General features: G+C 37.4%; 1 protein-coding gene across 3 annotated transcripts in view; it reads left to right on the top strand.

Annotated features, from left to right (window-relative positions):
* STXBP5L (syntaxin binding protein 5L) overlaps nucleotides 1-18,072 on the top strand; it is a 437,905-nt gene that overhangs the window by 416,549 nt on the left and 3,284 nt on the right. For all 3 annotated transcript variants that reach the window (XM_044670068.1, XM_044670069.1, XM_044670067.1), the window contains 3 exons: nucleotides 5,902-6,262; nucleotides 12,250-12,415; nucleotides 16,897-17,008. In XM_044670068.1, coding sequence (XP_044526003.1) covers nucleotides 5,902-6,262; nucleotides 12,250-12,415; nucleotides 16,897-17,008 — 639 coding nt within the window. The remainder of the gene's footprint in view (nucleotides 1-5,901; nucleotides 6,263-12,249; nucleotides 12,416-16,896; nucleotides 17,009-18,072) is intronic.

Below are 18,072 nucleotides of genomic sequence, written 5' to 3'. Positions count from 1 at the left end.
TTTACAACTTATAGTACTCTCTGTCTCTTATTTGGTCATAAATTCTTCCCTTCTCCAAAAATCTGCCAGGTAAACTATTCTGTGTTCCCCTAACTAAGTTATGGTATAACTCTTTATATCTAAATCATATATTCATTTTGACATTATCTTGCTATAGGGTATGAGATATTGACCTATACCTAGCTTCTGCCAAATTGCTTTCAAATTTTCTGAGCAGTTTTTGTTAAAGAGCGAGTTCTTATTTCAAAAGCTGGAATCTTTGGCTTTATCAAACACTAGGTTACTACGGTTATTTACCCCTGTGTATTATATATTTAACCAACTCTATTGATCTACCATTCTATTCCTTAGCCAGTACCAGATTGTTTTAATGATTGCCGCTTTATAGTGCAATTTGAGATCTGGTATTGCAAGGGCTCCTTCCTTCACATTTTTTTGTAAGTTCCCTTGATATTCTTGACTTTTTGTTCTTCCAGATGAAATTTGTTATTATTTTTTCCTAGTTCTATAAAATAATTATTTGGTAGTTTGGTATGGCACTGAATAAATTAATTAATTTAGGTAGAATTGATCTTTTTTACATTAGCTCCACCTAACCATGAGCAATTAATATTTTTCCAATTATATAGATCTGACTTTATTTGTGTGAAAAATGTTTTGTAATTGTGTTTATATATTTCCTGTATTTGCTTTGGCAAATAAATTCTCAGGTATTTTATTTTGTTTAGAGTTATTTTAAATAGAATTTTTCTTTTTAACTCTTGCTACTGGAATTTGATGGCAATGTATAGAAATGCTGATGATTTATGTGGATTTATTTTGTATTCTGCAACTTTACTAAGTAAAGTTACTAATTATTTCAACTAGTTTTTTAGTTAATTCTTTAAGTATACATCATATCACCTATAAAGAGTGATAGTTTAGTTTTCTCATTGCCTACTTTAATTCCTTCCATTTCTTTTTCTTTCCATATTGCTAAATCTAGCATTTCTAATACAATATTAAATAATGGTGGTGATGATGGGCATCCTTGCTTCACCCCTGATCTTATTGGGAAAGCTTCTAACTTATCCCCATTGTAGATGATACTTGCTGAACATCTTAGTTCAGCATACTACTTATCATTTTAACATACTACTTATCATTTTAAAGAATGACCCATTTATTCCTATGTTTTTAATAGGTGTGGATGTTGTATTTTGTTGAAGGCTTTTTCTGCATTTATTGAGATAATCATGTGATTTCTGTTAGTTTGGCTATTGATATGGTCAATCATGCTATTAGTTTTCCTAATATTAAACCAGGCCTGCATTCCTGGTATAAATCCAATCTGGACATATGATTGATTGTTGTGATATATTGCTGTCTTCTCCTTGCTAGTATCTCATTTAAACTTTTTGTATCTATATTCATTATTGAAATTGGACTATAATTTTCCTTCTCTATTTTTGTTCTTTCTGATTTAGGAAACAGTACCATATTTGTTCCATAAAAAGAATTTGGTAGAATTCCTTCTCTACGTATTTTCCCAAATAGTTTGAATAGTATTGGGATTGATTGTTCTTTAAATGTTTGATAGAATTCTTTTTTCAATTTCTTTTTCTGATATGGGATTATTTAAGGGTTCTATTTCTTCTTTTGCTAATCTGAGTTATTTGTATTTTTGTAAATACTCATCCATATCACTTATATTATCATATTCACTTAGATTATCAATACTGGCATATAATTGAGCAAAATAGCCCCAATGATTGCTTTAATTTCCTCTTCATTGGTGGTGAGTTCACCCTCTTCATTTATGATACTGATTATTTGATTTTTTTTCTTTCCTTTTTTAATCAAATAAACCAACACTATCTATTTTTTTGTTTGGTTGTGGTTTTTTAAAAAATAAAACCATCTCCTAGACTTATTTATTAGTTCAATGGTACTTTTACCTTCAATTTTATTAATTTCTCCTTTTATTTTTAGAATTTCCAATTTAATCTTTAAATGAAGATTTTTAATTTTTTCTTTTTCTAGTTTTTTTAGTTCCAGTTTGTTGATCTGTACTTTCTCTATTTTATTGATATAAGCATTTAGAGATATAAATTTCCCCCTAAGCACTGCTTTGACTGTATCTCATAAATTTTGATATGTTGTCTCCTCATTATCATTCTCATTAATAAAATTATTGATTGTTTCTATGATTTGTTCTTTGACCTATCCCTTTTTTAGAATTAACTTATTTAGTTTCCAATTGATTTTTTTATTTATCTTTTCATGGAGCTTTATTAATTATACATTTTATTACATTATGATCTAAAAAGGATGCATTTATTATTTCTGCTTTTCTGCATTTTTGTTAAGTGTTTATGTCCTAAAACATGGTTGGTTTTTGTGTAGGAGCCATGTACTACTGAAAAGAAGGTATATTCCTTTCTATTGTCATTCAACTCTCTATAGATATCTAACTTTTCTAAGATTTCATTCACTTCCTTTACTTCTTTCTTATTTATTTTTTGGTTTGATTCATCTAGATCTGAAAGGGGGAAGTTGAAGTCTCCCACTAGTATATTTTTACTGTCTATTTCTTCCTGAAGTTCATTTAATTTCTCCTTTAAAAATTTAGAGGTTATACCATTTGGTACATATGTGTTTAATATTGATTGTACTTCATTGTTTATAGTACCTTTTAGCAAGATGTAATTTCCTTCCTTATCTCTTTTAATCCAATCTGGTTTTGCTTTAGCCTTGTCTGAGATCACGATTGCCTCTCCTGCTTTTTTAACTTTAGAAGATGCACAATAAATTCTGCTCCAGCCCCTTACCTTTATTCTGTGTGTCACCCTTCCTAAAATGTGTTTATTATAAACAAAATATAGTAAGATTCTAGTTTTTAATCCACTCCACTATCCACTTCCCTTTTATGGGTGAGTTCATCCCATTCACATTCACAGTTATGATTACCAACTGTATTCCCTTCCATCTTATTTTCCTCTTTTGATCCTGCTCTTTTTTCCTTTCACTCTGTCCCTTCTCACCAGTATTTTACTTTTTATCAACCCTCTTCTTCCACCTCCCTTCTATTTCCACCCCTCTTCTTTTGTCTTATTCCCCTCCTACTTCTCTATAGGATAAGATAGGATTCTGTACCCAGTGAGTATAGTTGTTATTCCCTCTCTGAGCCAGTTACAATGAGAGTAAATTTAAGCATTGCTTGTCACTACCCTCATCCTCCCCTCCACTGTAATAGTTTCTCACACATCTTTAGGTTAAATAATTTACCCCATTCCATCTCTCCCCTCCCTTTTTTCTCAGTGCAATCCTCTTTTTCACCCTTTGACTTTTTTTCCTTGCATATCATAGAATTCTAATCAACTTACTTCCCCACCATCTATCTAAGTATACTTCTTCTAACTGCTCTACTTACTACTACTAAGAATTTTTAAAGAGTTACAAATATCCTCTTTCCATTTAGGAATATATATAGTTTGATCCTATTGAGTCCCTTAAATTTTCTCTTTCTTATTTACCTTTTTAGGCTGCTCTTGGGACTTGTTTTTGAACTTCAAATTTTCTGTTTAGATCTAGTCTTCTCAGGAATGCTTAGAATCTTTTCTTATATTGAATGGCCATTTTTTTCCCTGAAAAATATACTCAGTTTTGCTGGATTGGTAACTCTGGATTGTAAATCTAGATCTTTCACTTCTAGGAATATCATATTCCATGCCTTCCAATCCTTTAATACGGAAGCTGCCTATCTTAGCTTGATTGTAGCTCCATGGTATTTGAATTGTTTCTTAATGGCTGTTTGCAGTATTTTCTCCTTGGCTTAGGGGCTCTTGAATTTAGCTATGATATTCCTGGAAGTTGTCCTTTTAGGATTTCTTTTTGGAGGCAATTGTAGATTCTTTCCATTTCTATTTTATTTTCTTGTTTAAGAATATCTGGGCAATTTTCTTTGATAAGTTTTTGTATTATGATGTCCAGGTTTTATTTTGTTTTGTTTTGTTTTTATAACAGCTTTCCAGGAGTCCAAAAATTCTAAAATTATCTCTCCTGGATCTATTTTCCAAGTTAGTTTTTTTCAATGAGATATTTCACATTTTCTTCTGTTTTTGTTTTCATTTTTTTTATTTTGTTTTGATTCTTGATATCTCATGAAGTCATTAGCTTCTAGTTGCCCAATTCTAATCTTTAAGGAATGATTTTCTTCAGTCAGCTTTTGAGCCTCCTTTTTCATTTGACCCATTTCTTCTTGCATTTCTTTCATTTCTTTTAATTGATTTTTTAAATCCTTTTTGAGCTTTTCCAAAATCTGAGTCCAGTTCATATTTTTAATTGGGACTTTGCCTGTGTTTGCTTACTTTCATTGTTCCCTTCTGTGTCTATACCTTGTTCTTTGTCTCCATAAAAATTCTCTATGGTTATGTGTTTCTTTTGATGCTTGCTCATTTTCCTAGCCATTTTCTTGACTTTCACTTTTATTTTAAAGATAGAGTTTATTCTCTGGGAGGATATGGCACCCTCTTAAACTTCAATCCTTCCTTGATACTACCCTTAGTCTTATTTCTGGGTTTCTGCAAGTTTCAGTTCTTCCAAGATGGTATGATGGTCTGTGGACTTGGAGCTCTAAGGGCCACTTCCCACTGCTGATTCAATCACCCCCTAAGACTGCTGATGGCTCAAAGTCTAGCCTCAGACTTGGGTCTAGGCTTTTTGTCTTGGCTTGATCAGGTCAAGCACATAGCACACAGCAGATTGCCCTACCTTGGGACTCCCCTTTGAGCTTTGGCAAGTGTCAGCCAGGCTCCTTCAAGCCAGTATCCTGGGGCCTGCCCCTACCAGGGATGAGACAAGGATGCACAACTCTGGGTCTCCTCCAAACTGGGATTTAGGTCATTGCTATAAGCCTGGCCTCACTCTGGGCCCACACAGATCAGGCTGCACAGCATAGATGGCTCTGAGCTGGAATTCCAAACCTCACTGTAGGTTTGCTTAGAACTTTAAGATTGGCTCAAGCAGGGTCTCAGGGTCTAGATGTTGGCTTGGGCCCAGGTTCAGAACCTAGAACAGTAGATATTTGAGGGATTAGTGGTGCTTGCTGTTGATTTGTTTCTTATTCCTTGCTGTAGTCTCTTGCTGGCTATGCTCCCCTCTTACCCCTGTGCCCCAGATATTCTCTGCCTACCTTTCAAATTGTTCTCTTCATGAAAGTTGCTTCACTTTATCTCCTTGTTGGTTCTTTCATTCCTGTATTCATTTTGTAGCATTATTTTAAGATTGGTTGGAGAAGATTCTCATGGTGGTTTCAAGCTCCCCTGCTTCTACTCTACCATCTTGGCTCTGCCTACATATATTATTTTTAAGGAAGCACCATGATGTTATAGGGAAAAAAATTGGAAGGGCAGCTAAGTGGCTTAGTAGATACGGAGCCAAGCCTTCAGTTGGGAGGACCTAGATTCAAATCTGGGCTCAGATACTTCCTAGATGTATGACCCTGGGCAAGTCATTTAATCCCATTTGCCTAACCCTTCCTTGCTCTTCTGTCTTAGAGTTGTTACTAAGATAGAGAGTAAGAGAGTTTTTTTTAAAGAAAAGAAAAGAAATAAGCATTGAGCCTAATGTCTAGAGACCTGGGTTCTAGCCCTGGATCTGCATCAACTGATTGACTGGCCATATGACCTTAGGCAAATCACTGGCCAGCCTAGGCCTCAATTTTTTTTTTCATCTATAAAATGAGAGTGTTGTACATCTCTGGTTTCTTTCAACAATAGCAGGTCAACAAATCTGGTGATTTTCTATGTGATTCTGTGATGCTGCTAGACATAATTGCTGTTATGATGAAGATCATTCACATTTATAATAGCTTTTAAAAAAGATTTCCAGTTGCCAATAATCTGAAATTGTTTTTAATAGGTACATTACTGACGCTAAAAGGAGCTGTTCTAACATTTTCCTGTATGGACCGTCTGGGGGGATTAATGCATCCACCATATGAAGTTTGGCGGGACCCAAACAGTATGGATGATAATGAAAAAGGAAGAAAAAGGAAACTGGTCATGAATTCCCCATCAACTTCCCAGGAAATGGGAGATCAACAGTATGCAGTAGTCTGCTCAGAAAAACAAGCCAAAGTCTTCTCATTGCCTTCCCAGACTTGCCTTTATGTTCATAACATCACAGAGACATCCTTCATATTGCAAGCAGATGTGGTGGTCATGTGTAACGGTGCCTGTTTGGCCTGCTTTTGTGCCAATGGCCACATCATGATAATGAGGTAAATACTTTCTTTGTCACTATTTGGGAATCATGACAATTCATTTCTTGAAAGAAAAGCAAGGAAAAGAGAGAAAGGGAATATTCAAAGGCAAAAAGAACTGTCATTCTATAAAGAAAAACTTTCAAGGAACATTTCTAGACAACAAATTTCTTCACTTTCTCTAAGAAATCAATCTTTCTATCTAAAAATAGTTTTCCTGCTTTTTAAAAAAAGTATTCTTTTTCTTTAGTTTCTCGGTGCCTTTAAAGTCACCGCAAAATGGACTTATTAGTTTAGAAGTCATGTCACATAAGCATTTCATAAACATTTTTCACCCCACTGGGTTTGTCAGATTAAACTATTGAACCCTTTGATTTCCTAGTGATGAAACAGAATTGGATAGCTGATAGTTTTCATTCATTTAAACACTATCTTATTCAGGTGACATATTATGTGCAGTGTTGCTTGAAATAGCACTTTTTCAGCACCCATTAACATGAGTGCTATATCATGGTTCACTTTGCTGACTACTCACTCACTGTCTCTACTACTTACTCCATTCTCGTCACTCACCTAGCTCATTCTTTCTAACCCAACTCCAAGTTTCTATGACCAGTTCTCCCACCAACAAAGTCATGTATTATCACCTATCTGAAGGTATCTATAAACACACACACACACACACACACACACACACACACACACACACACACACACACACACAAACCACCTCATCTGTTTTCTATGCAGAAGGAAGTATGATATTCTGCTCTGTTGTTAAACATTTAGAACAAAACAACAATGTTTTAGCCTTTATCACTACCCAGTATTCTCATAGGTAGGAACCTCGAGGTAACAGCAGGCATGTGGAGATGGAGCACATACTGTCCCATCTCATAACCCAACCCTAAGCTGTGCCCACCACCTGTCTTCTCTACTGCTAGAGTGCTGCATAATGGAGATGGAAATCTCATTATTGCCTGTTGAATCCACTACAAATGTATATACTCCGATCTCAATTGGACCTAGCTTTACTGCAGCCAAGCAATCCTTTTATTCCTCCCTGATAGGCACACTTTTATTCCTCCCTAATTATCACCTTCCCTGCAATAACTATTCCTAACTTTCCTTCTCAGAACTTTTTTACAACTTCTTCCTTCTTCTCATTGCAAAGCCTCACCTCTTTCCTTTCTGAAAAAATTGAAGCTCTCTATGAGGTCACTCTTTTCTCCAACTCCATACTTTAGAGTCCTAGAGCTCTCTTTGTCTGCATGGCACTCATTCTCTGCCATCTCTCCAGTTTCTAAGGGAAAGGTGACCTTCTCTCAGCTGATACCAATCTGTCTATCCTCTTAATTTCTTTCCTTATTGAAGCTTGGCACTTAGATTGTTCTTTTCATCTCTCACATCTTCAATCTCTCCTTACCTATTTCCCACCAAAATTCTCAGATCTCCCCATCATTAAAATCCATTTCTTTCATCCTGATATTTTCTCAGTCTATCTTCCTATATCTTGACTTTTCCCAATAAAACACTTTCATCCATTTCCTTTACTTCCTCATCTCCCTCTCACTTCTCAATCTCATCACTCCTACACCCAATGGCCTTTTATTATTCTTTATTCTAAATTATTTCTCTTCAACTTTTGTTTGAGATAGTTTTGCTTCCTTGGCTTCAGTAACTCTATTTTTCTGGGTCTTGTCCTCTCTGAGGAGATAAAAGAACCATTCCTTCTCAGTGTCCTTTGCTTGATTAGGACCCAACTCCTACCTCTAAAGTATGAATGTCCTACAAGATTCTTTCTTTGACCCTTGTCTTTTCTGTCTCTATATTTTCTTTTTGATCTAATCAGATTCCATGAGATTGTTTGTTATCGTCTTTGCAGATCATTGACAAATTTATATGTCCAGCCCTAACTTCTCTCCTGAACCCTGTAGTCCTTTTTACTGCCTGGCAGACACCGCCACCTAGCTACCATCAATATTCCTAAACCATTTCTCTCTAGAATGGAACTCATTATCTTAACCTCTAACCCAAATTTACATGTTTCTGTTGAAGGTACCAATATCTGTCCAATAATACAAATAAAATTTGCTCTTAACTCTTCCATCTGAATCACTTCCCCACCTAAATGATCATTAATTTACGTTAATGTTTTCTTTTGTCATTTCTGTCTATCCCCTCCTCCTCACTCATATAGCCACTCCGTCATTTTATCCTCTATTACCTCTCTTCTAGAATATTGCGATGATCTTCCAATCCGTCTTGCATTTCCTCTCTCCTCTCCATTTACATTCTTTATAGAATCATAACATTTTCAGAGTTAGAAGGGATGCTTAGCATTCATCTAGAAGTTAACCCATATCTGATAGAGTCCCTGCTACAACAAAGATGGCAAATGCTTGTTCTTCTGTTTGAAGACCTCCAATGAAAGAGAACCCTCTGTCTCCTGAGGCAAACTGTTCTACTTCAGATAGATCTAATGGTTAGGGAGTATTTCCAGAAATCAGAACTCAATTGGTAGTACTAATTCTGGTTGAACAGAATAAGGCTAAGCTCTCTTTCACATGACAGTCCTTCAGGTCACTGAAGACAACTTTCATTTCTTTCCCTCTCTGAAGTCTACTCTTCAGGCTAAACATCCCCAGTTCTTTCATCTGGTCCTCATATGGCACAGACTCAAAGGCCTTTCCATCCTGATTGCCTTCCTTTGAACACTGTTCAGCTCTTCATTGTCTTTAAACCGTGGTGCCCAGAACTGAAAATAATATAGACCTGGAGAACACAGCTGCAAAAATAATCTTCTTGAAACATAGCTCCAATGACATCATTTCTCTGTTTAGCAATCTCTAATGGTTCCCTACTGCTTCTGATCTCCTCAGCCTGCAATATAAAACTGTCCACCATCTTGTCCCCTTTTGTGTACTCTATATTCTAGCCAATTTTCTGTGCCCAGAGTTCAGCATTCCATCTCCTCCCCTGTACCTTTTCTCTGTCCCCCAGGCCTATAGTAACCCCTCTAGCTATCTTCTAATAACCTACAGCTGCTTGAGAGAATCAGGACAGTACTACTTCCTACACAAAACCTTTTCTGATCCCTCCTAGCTTGAGGTTATCTTCACCTTTGTGGCATCACAATCCCCATGGGCAGTCTAATGAAACTTATGGAGCCCTCCTAAAATTATGCTTTTAAATACACCAATAAAAAGACATCTGAGCACCTACTTTTCCCCTGACCCATTAAAACTATACCAATGGTTACGTTCTAGGAATGCTGAATTTTGAAAAACAGCAAATGAAGGCTTCCACATCCCATATAATACCCTGAACATAGATCCAAAATGCCAGTCCAGAAAAGAAGTAGACCTCAGCCACTAGCTCTAGGTCTCCCCAATTCCCTCCTTATTTTGCCTCTTAGTAACCCAGCCTCCAAGTTTCTTCCTGGAGCTTGAGTACATCCCAGCAGATCCCATTATGAAATAATGCCTGAGGACATGAAAAGTCTTATAATATTGCCCAGTACAATAGTACTATAGTTCAGAGGGATAGTTAGTGGTCAGTGTCTTAATTTTTGTGTGTATCTGTGAGTGCGTATTTGTAGATTGTCCATGTGTTCTTGCGCATGCATTGATATGAATCTCATAGATTGTTAAAGCTGGAAAACACATTAGCTTTCATCTAATTATCCACCTCATTTTATAGGTGAGGAAACTAAGGACCTAAGAGAATAGGTCTATGTTTTATCTATCCATATGTAATCAACAAAGCAGCTAGGTGGCACATTGGATAGAGTATTGGGAATAGAGTCAGGAAGACTCATCTTCCTGAGTTCAAATCTGGCCTCAGACACTATCTGTGTGACCTTGGGCAAGCCACTTATGTTTGCTTCAGTTTCCTCATCTTTAAAATAAGCTGGAGAAGAAAATGGCAACCCATTCCAATATCTTTACCAAGAAACCTACAAATAGGGACAGAAAGACTCAGATATGACTGAAAATAGCTGAACAACAAATATGATTAACTTTTTATCAAGGTCTCCCAAGGACTTTTATCAAAATAACTAATTATTGACAAAGTCAACAAAGTATGAAAAATTCTAACAATTGCTATTTTTTTAGAGTAAGCCAACCAACCAACCCACCCACCAAATAATGATTTTACCTATTACTGTCAATTGATCAGCTGTATATGCAAATGAGGATAAGTGTGATACAGAATTTATGTATATGTATAAATGTATATTCTCTCATTTCTCAGGCTACTGTGAATTTCTTCTAGCTAAATTTAGTAGGGTCTCATTCCTTCTTCCTTTCATAATTTTCTTTTCCAACCAGTCTCCTGGGTTTTGTGGTTTCTATGACATAATAAAAAGGCAAATTATCATGAACACTTACAATGAGAAAAATGATTCCATTTCTTGGAAATTAATCATTGTTACAGTCTTTGAGATATGTGCATAAATTAACAAAACTGGTTTCCTTATGGGATACACTAGATGGCTCTGAGGACAGTTACAAAAGAGAAGGCTCAGGAATGTTTTGATAATCTTTGGAGCCTCCCAAGGTGACTCCTTTGAAAGATAACCCTCATTGGAATATATAATTTCTGATATATTTGTTTAAAAAGAATTAACTTTTAATTTTAAAATCCTTCCTCAAACATGTCTTATAGGAATATAGTAGTACAGCATAATAGAGAACAAGACAGTCAAGGACACTTGGGTTCCAATCTTGTGTCTAACATAAACTAGCTGCAGGACCATGAGCAAGTCTGTCTGTGCCCCAGCAATGCCTTTTTACACACAAGTTGCCAGTTTCCATAAAAGGGTGTTTCCATCCCAAGAAATTCCCTGTATCAATGAAATCACTGGGTTCTACCCTCACCAAAAGTCTATCTGTGGTGAAAAAAACCTGAAACCATAAAGCTGATTATGCATGGAAAGAAATGTATGGAGCGTTAGTGAGTAAATATTTTAACTTACTAAGCAGAGAGCAAAGACCTTCATCTAGTGCAGTGGTTCCCAAACTTTTTTGGCCTCCCGCCCCCTTTCCAGAAAAAATATTACTTAGCGCCCCCTGTCACATACTATCACAGCCCACTTACAGTTATTCACTGCCCCCAAATGCACCTGTGGCCATCACAGCCTCCCTGGATTGCTGCAGCACCCACCAGAGGGCGGTGGCGCCCACTTTAGGAATCACTGATCTAGTGCCACACATGCTTTCACACCATCTTTATACCAAGACTTTAAGTACTGGAAGCCTGAGACATTTTGCCTGGAAAATAAGAAGGGCCCCTGGTACAGCAGGACCAAAGAGCAAAGCAGCCACATCCTACCTGGAGTGTTTCTGCCATCTAGTGGTGAAGTGCCAGATGTCTATGTAGCAATAAGGTTATCATTTCCAGTGTTGGAGTCCAAGGTATGAAGGTGAAGGCCCAAAAGCTAGACTGCTTAGAGGACAGAAAAACCAGGGCGATAGCTTAAGGACAGGCTTGTTCTCTCTCCATCCACTAGGGAAATACAATATATTCCTTTTGGTGACTTTATATGGAATTTCAGCTTAGTACTACTGACATTTACTTAGAGAAAACAAACTGTCATAAAATAGAGATTTGGGGGGCAGCTGGGTAGCTCAGTGGATGGAGAGCCAGGCCTAGAGACGGGAGGTCCTAGGTTCAAATCTGGCCTCAGACACTTCCCAGCTGTGTGACCCTGGGCAAGTCACTTGACCCCCATTGCCTACCCTTACCACTCTTCTGCCTTGGAGCCAATACACAGTATTGACACCAAGATGGAAGGTAAGGGTTTAAAAAAAATAAAATAAAATAAAATAAAATAAAATAAAATAAAATAAAATAAAATAGAGATTTGAAAAATTCATTCTTCTGTTATAACTTCTGTTTGCCTGGACAGGTACTGAGTGTTTTTTTTTACAGGGTAAATAAAAACTTCTAACTACATTCTAACTACATAACTATGACATGACTTTTCTTTCTTCACTCAGCCTACCTAGTCTCCGTCCAATGCTGGATGTTAATTATCTGCCTCTAACAGATATGAGGATAGCACGGACATTTTGTTTTACCAACGAAGGGCAAGCGTTGTATCTTGTCTCTCCCACTGAAATACAGCGGTTAACTTACAGTCAAGAAATGTGTGACAATTTACAGGTAGGACACGTGAACTCTTAAGCATATGTCTGACACCTTTTCAAATCATTTTAGTGATAAAAAAAAATTAGACCAGCTCTCCATCTGACTCAAAAACACTCATTTTCTCTTTATGTTTCATAGAATTCTTTCCCCCCATCAATTTTATAAAAGTCTTCCAAATGGAACCCTTCGAAGACAGTGTAGTCATGGTGGACATATACTTTTTCTTTTGAACACTGAAAAGTTTAGTCAAAGGACAGTGCAGATGTTCCAGGACAAGTATCAGATGCAATGAAAATTTTGAATAAGTTATGCAATTCAAAGCAGAATTTAGTTAGATGGAATTTATAAGCATGACAATACATAACATCCCAGAGTTCATTTGAGTTACAAAATTATCAGACCATATTAAATTGATTGTTGGTTATATTTAAAATACTTTTGGAACCATGAATCAGCCAGTGCAAAATAGGAGAGGCCAAAAGTTATTACCCCATTCACATCTGACATTCAGGAGCTTAACTTATCTGAAATTGTTTTTTAATAAATTCTTGGCAGAATTATTTTGAATCCTTCTGACATGATTCTAGAATTAAAAAACAAAATAACTAATGATATAAAAAACATTCTACTTCACATACTCAACTAATATATGTTAAATGAGTTAGGAGAGCCCAGTGGCATCTATTTGTCATGGTAGTGAAGGTACTCTGCCAACAGAGAGCCAGGAAGGTTTAAATACCTAAGATTAGGCACATAGTAGGTATTTATTTAATGTTGATTGATTAGAAAGAAATTATGAAACTTCTTAGAATAATGAGCAGGCCAGACTTCAAATCCCAAAAGCATTGGAGAAGTTCAAAGCAAGTCATGTAACCAGGATCCTGCCCACCTGGCACTATAAAGTTATTAGCAATAAAATAGCATCGTAAGGCAGGGACTGTCCCATGCAGGCAGATGGTCTCACAGGTAGGGCTTAGCTGAGCTTTCTGCACCAGGCACTATACAGTCACCTTTAGATCAGTCTGGTTTCATGGCTGGGCCTGCACAAAGGAACAACTTCACCTGGACAGCTCCTTGTGAAGCTAACTTCCAACAGGGTTCCCAGAAGCCTTGGTATCACACAGCCATCAAAGAATCACAGAATCTGGGAGGGACCTTGGAAGCCAACTAATCCAGTGAAAACCTGAACAAAAATGCCTGTAGAGCAATGATGGGCAAACTACGACCTGTGGGCCAGATGCGGCCCCCTGAAATGTTCTATCCCACCCCACGACATTATTCCTAATCTGACGAATACAATGAGTAGGATACAATACAATGAAACTTCGAAAGAGCTGCCTTAGAAACAGACTGACAGATGAGCATTTCCTTTCCTTTGGCCCCCTCTTTAAAAAGTTTTCCTATCACTGCTCTAGAGCATACCCAAAGAGTTGTCATAGCTTTAAGATGCCCAGTAAGAGAACCTATCTACTACCTCCCGAGGTAACCCATTCTACTTTGAAAAACACTTAGTGTTAAGAAATGTTTCCCTTACATCAAAGCTAGATTTACATCTTTGTAACCTTCTACTGAGTACTCCTTGTTCTCCACCATCCCTTCCCCAGGACTAAGCAGAATAAGTCTAATCTTTTATTTTGTGACAACTCTTCCAATCATTGAAGACAATTATTTGAGAGGTACGGTACTTCTAGTTGGTTTTCTTATGGTAAGATGTTTAGGTCCTTGACTATTCTGATCACCTTCCTCTGGATACACTCTAATTTATTAGCTTCTTAAAATCTAGCATAGAAAACTAGATATAGCACCTCTGTTGTCCAACCACAAGGGCAGCATACCTTAGTCCTGGGCACTAATGTCAGGGCTAGCACCAGGGTGGTGACAGGTGACTCATAGAAAGCTAGCAATCTACTGGAACCCCCAGTCCCATTCCAGACAAGTTGTTGCCTAGCCATAACTCCTCCAGCTTGTACTTACAGAGTTATATGATTTTTGCCCACTTCGATCCCCAGATATGAGGTAGTAGTCATCTTAGTTTAACAAGCTTTGGGAGACTTGGGAGTCATTCTGGGAAACAGTAGAACTCTTTATTTTTGTTATGAGGGAGAAAAATAGCTGCTTTATTCTGTGAATCCATATCATCATTCCTTGAAAGACAAGCAAATGCATCCTCCCTAAGGGGTTCTACCTTTTCTATGGGAAGAGACATTAAGATCATAGATTTAAAGCAAGAAGAGACCTGAAGTCACACAGGATACCACATTTCATTTTACCAGTTAGGAAACTGAGTCCCCGGTATATTAAATGACTTGTCCAAGGTCATAGATAAGCTTCAAAGGCAGAATTTGAACCCAGGTTTTTTGACCCAAGAGCTAATATTCTGTCCCTCATACTATGCTGCCTATGATTTAGCTACAAATATTCACTAGTCCTTGTTCCCTTTCTCCTTCTTGTCACTTTCTTTTGACCTTCAAGCTCCTAACACTGGGCAAGCACCCTTCTGTTTCTTTAGATCCTAGGAAGTAGTATAGAGGGGCATAGGACCCAGGACAGAGCCTTGGGGGCACTTGAGATTAGCAAGTGAGACATGGATGAAAATTTAGGAACGGTCAGATAGTGATGCAGGAGGCCGATGTATGGTGAAAACCTAGAGAGAAAGAGATAGCAAGAAGAGGTGATTAAAAGCATAAAAGTATGGAGATAGGAAGGCTGAAGTTTATAAAAAAACACCATTAGATTTGGCAGCTAAGGGATCATTGATAACTTTGGAAAGTGCATTTTTAGTTGAATGATCAGAACCAAAGCCAGATTGTAAAGAGCTAAGGAGAGAGTGAGAGGAGAAGAAACAGGTACTGCTTAGAAGGTAGATAGTGTCGGAGTGGAAAGATCACTGCTTTTAAAGCCAAGTACCTCAGGTTCTAGAAGACTCTCCCCTAACTTAGAAATGGTTGGATGACTGAGTGCCAGGCAAATAGCATTAGACTACCAAGGTTTCAGTCTAGGTCAACTGTTGATGAACTCTGGTGCCCCTTAGGCAAGATACTTAGTTTTTCTCTGTCTCAATTTCATCTTTAATGAAGGGGTTGGGAGTAAATGATCTCTAAGATCCCTGGTCCAGTTTTGAATATCTCTTACTTGCCTGGTTTTATGGGAATGTTCCTTTATTAACTACTCAAATTAGTGTTTTCCTCCCTATACATCATTCTAATAAATCAGTATCATATACCCTCTTTTTCCCATCATGCCCACATAGTGTCTTCAGATCAAATCAGAAGCCCCACCAGTCCTGTATTAAGAGGGGCACTACCACTCTCTTCTCCTAAATCTCTAAAAGGGAAAGGGGAGAGGCAGAGGTAGGGGCCCCCAACATAGCCGCAAACCAAAAGGGGGAATGAAATTTGTTAGCCTTTTTATCCCTATCAGATTTCATCTTTTTCTGCCTGTGAGAACTGTGAATTTTGATTTGTGGATTTTAAGTAATACTTAAAGAAGATTAATCTAGCAACTGTTTATAGAATGTGTTGGATGGGTTGCTAGGTATCACAGTGGCTAGAATGCCAGGCATGGAGTAGAGAGGACCTGAGTTCAAATTTGGCCCCAGACACTACCTAGCTGTGTGACTCTGGGCAAGTAACTTAACCCCAATTGCCTAGCCCTTTCACTATCCTTTCTTAGAAAAGAGACTTAGCATCAATTCTATGACATAAAGGAAAAGTTTTTTTTTTTTAAAGACTATATTGGGAGTGAAAAAAATAAAGAACTAACAAAATTAAAGAGCTACTTGGGACCATCTGAAGAAAAAAAAAGATTAAGAACTGTGTCAGGGTGGTGGTCATGGAAATGGAAAGAAAATTCCATAGTTTACTATTTTTTCCCCCAAGAGAATTAGCAGTAATAAGATCATTGGACTTAGGGAATAAAGAAAAAGATCAAGCTGAAAATAACAATAAGGTTCTAAGACCAGGGAAGTGAGAGCTTTGTGAAATGCTCATCATGGTAATATGGAACTGCTAAAGGCTGCCATGTAGGGGGTGAGACAGGGACTGGCAGTTTGCCCATGAGCTGGTTTTGACAAGTCAAGCTTCAGGAATTGACAGATAATTTAATTGGAGCCATGATCATGGAAATATATATGGCGAGAGATCAAGATTAGGCATGCAGATTTAGGAATCCTCTACTTCCCAGTAAAAATGAGATGAGATTTGTTCCTCAACGAAGTGATCAGTGAAGGAAAAGAGCAGAGGTCCTAGCACTAGGTTTTGTGGAACATCAATGATTAAGAGGAAAAAGGGAGAAAGTGAACCAGCAGAAGAGATGGTTGCCAAGGAAAAATAGAAGAGTGAGGGATGGGTGAGGCCATGGAGGCAGCAAAGCAGTCTCCCCCTCCAGAAGACTATCAGACCATGCAGAGTAAGGGAGGAGGGGCTCCCTGTCCTCTGACACAGGACTGACTTTTGCATTTGAATAACTCACATCTTTTTTCTTTGAATCTGGTATAGGACATGCTAGGAGAATTGTTTACTCCAGTAGAAACACCAGAAGCTCAGAATAGAGGCTTCCTCAAGGGACTGTTTGGTGGAAGTGGACAAACGTTTGACAGGGAAGAGTTATGTAAGTAAATTCTTCCTGCAACATGTAATATGAGGGAATTCTTTAAGGGGAAGCTGGTGAAAAAAATAACAAACCAAAAATTGCAAAGTTCTAGAGTGGGTTTTTGCTTGGTTGCTTGTCTCCCTCCCCAGGAGCAAATGGTATCTTGGGCAAATTTAAATGTGCACTAGAGAATGAAGTTCTTATAACTCACATAAAGAGTAAGCAAACCAATAAACTTGAAAGTACATGAATAATAGCTTATAATAATATTTATATAGCACTTACTGCATGCCAGGCACTGTGCTAAACACTTTACAAATAGTATTTCATTTAATCTCCACAACTACTGGGTAGATAGATGCTATTATTACACTCATTATACAGATGAGGAACCTGAGGCAAACAGGTGAAGTGACTTATCCAGGGTCACATAGAAAGTAAGCATCTGAGGTCATATTCGAACTCAGGTCTCACTGACTCCAAGTCTGGGATTCTATCCACTGTGACACCTACCTGAAGAGAGAATTGTATAATGAACACATTCTTAAAATCTGAAAATGAAGTATTGTGTTTATGTGGCTTTGATCACTATTGCTTTGTCCAGAACTCTCAGTACTAAAATACTACAGAGCAGTTATTTTAAAAATCTGTCCCCAAGAGAGAGCCTAGAAAGCAAACAAGGAGAAATTGAAATTCCAAGGAGAGAGGACACATTACCCATAATCTCCCAAACTTTAGGATTCTGGTTCCATAGAAATGACTGCATAAGTCAAAATCATGTTACCCCAATCAGATTTAAAAAAATCTAGTAAGAGGCTCCGTGCCTCAGTTTCCTCATCTGTAAAGTGGGGATAACAATACCAGATACTGTAACAGATACTGTTAGGATCACGTGAGATAATATAAAATGCTCTGCAAACCTTAAGGCACAATATAAATACCAGCTGTGATAATGATGAAAATGTTTTTACCTCCCCAATTCCTCTTTGTTTCAAGAGAACAGAATTTTACGTTCTAGTTTGCCGTGGGAGTGGGCCAATTATTTAAAGTAATGGTAGTGTTTCCTAAAGAGTTGTGGTTTT

The sequence above is a fragment of the Gracilinanus agilis genome, chromosome 3, assembly GCF_016433145.1.
Source record: "Gracilinanus agilis isolate LMUSP501 chromosome 3, AgileGrace, whole genome shotgun sequence".
Classification (NCBI taxonomy): domain Eukaryota; kingdom Metazoa; phylum Chordata; class Mammalia; order Didelphimorphia; family Didelphidae; genus Gracilinanus; species Gracilinanus agilis.
This window is presented reverse-complemented; position numbering and strand designations above follow the sequence as displayed.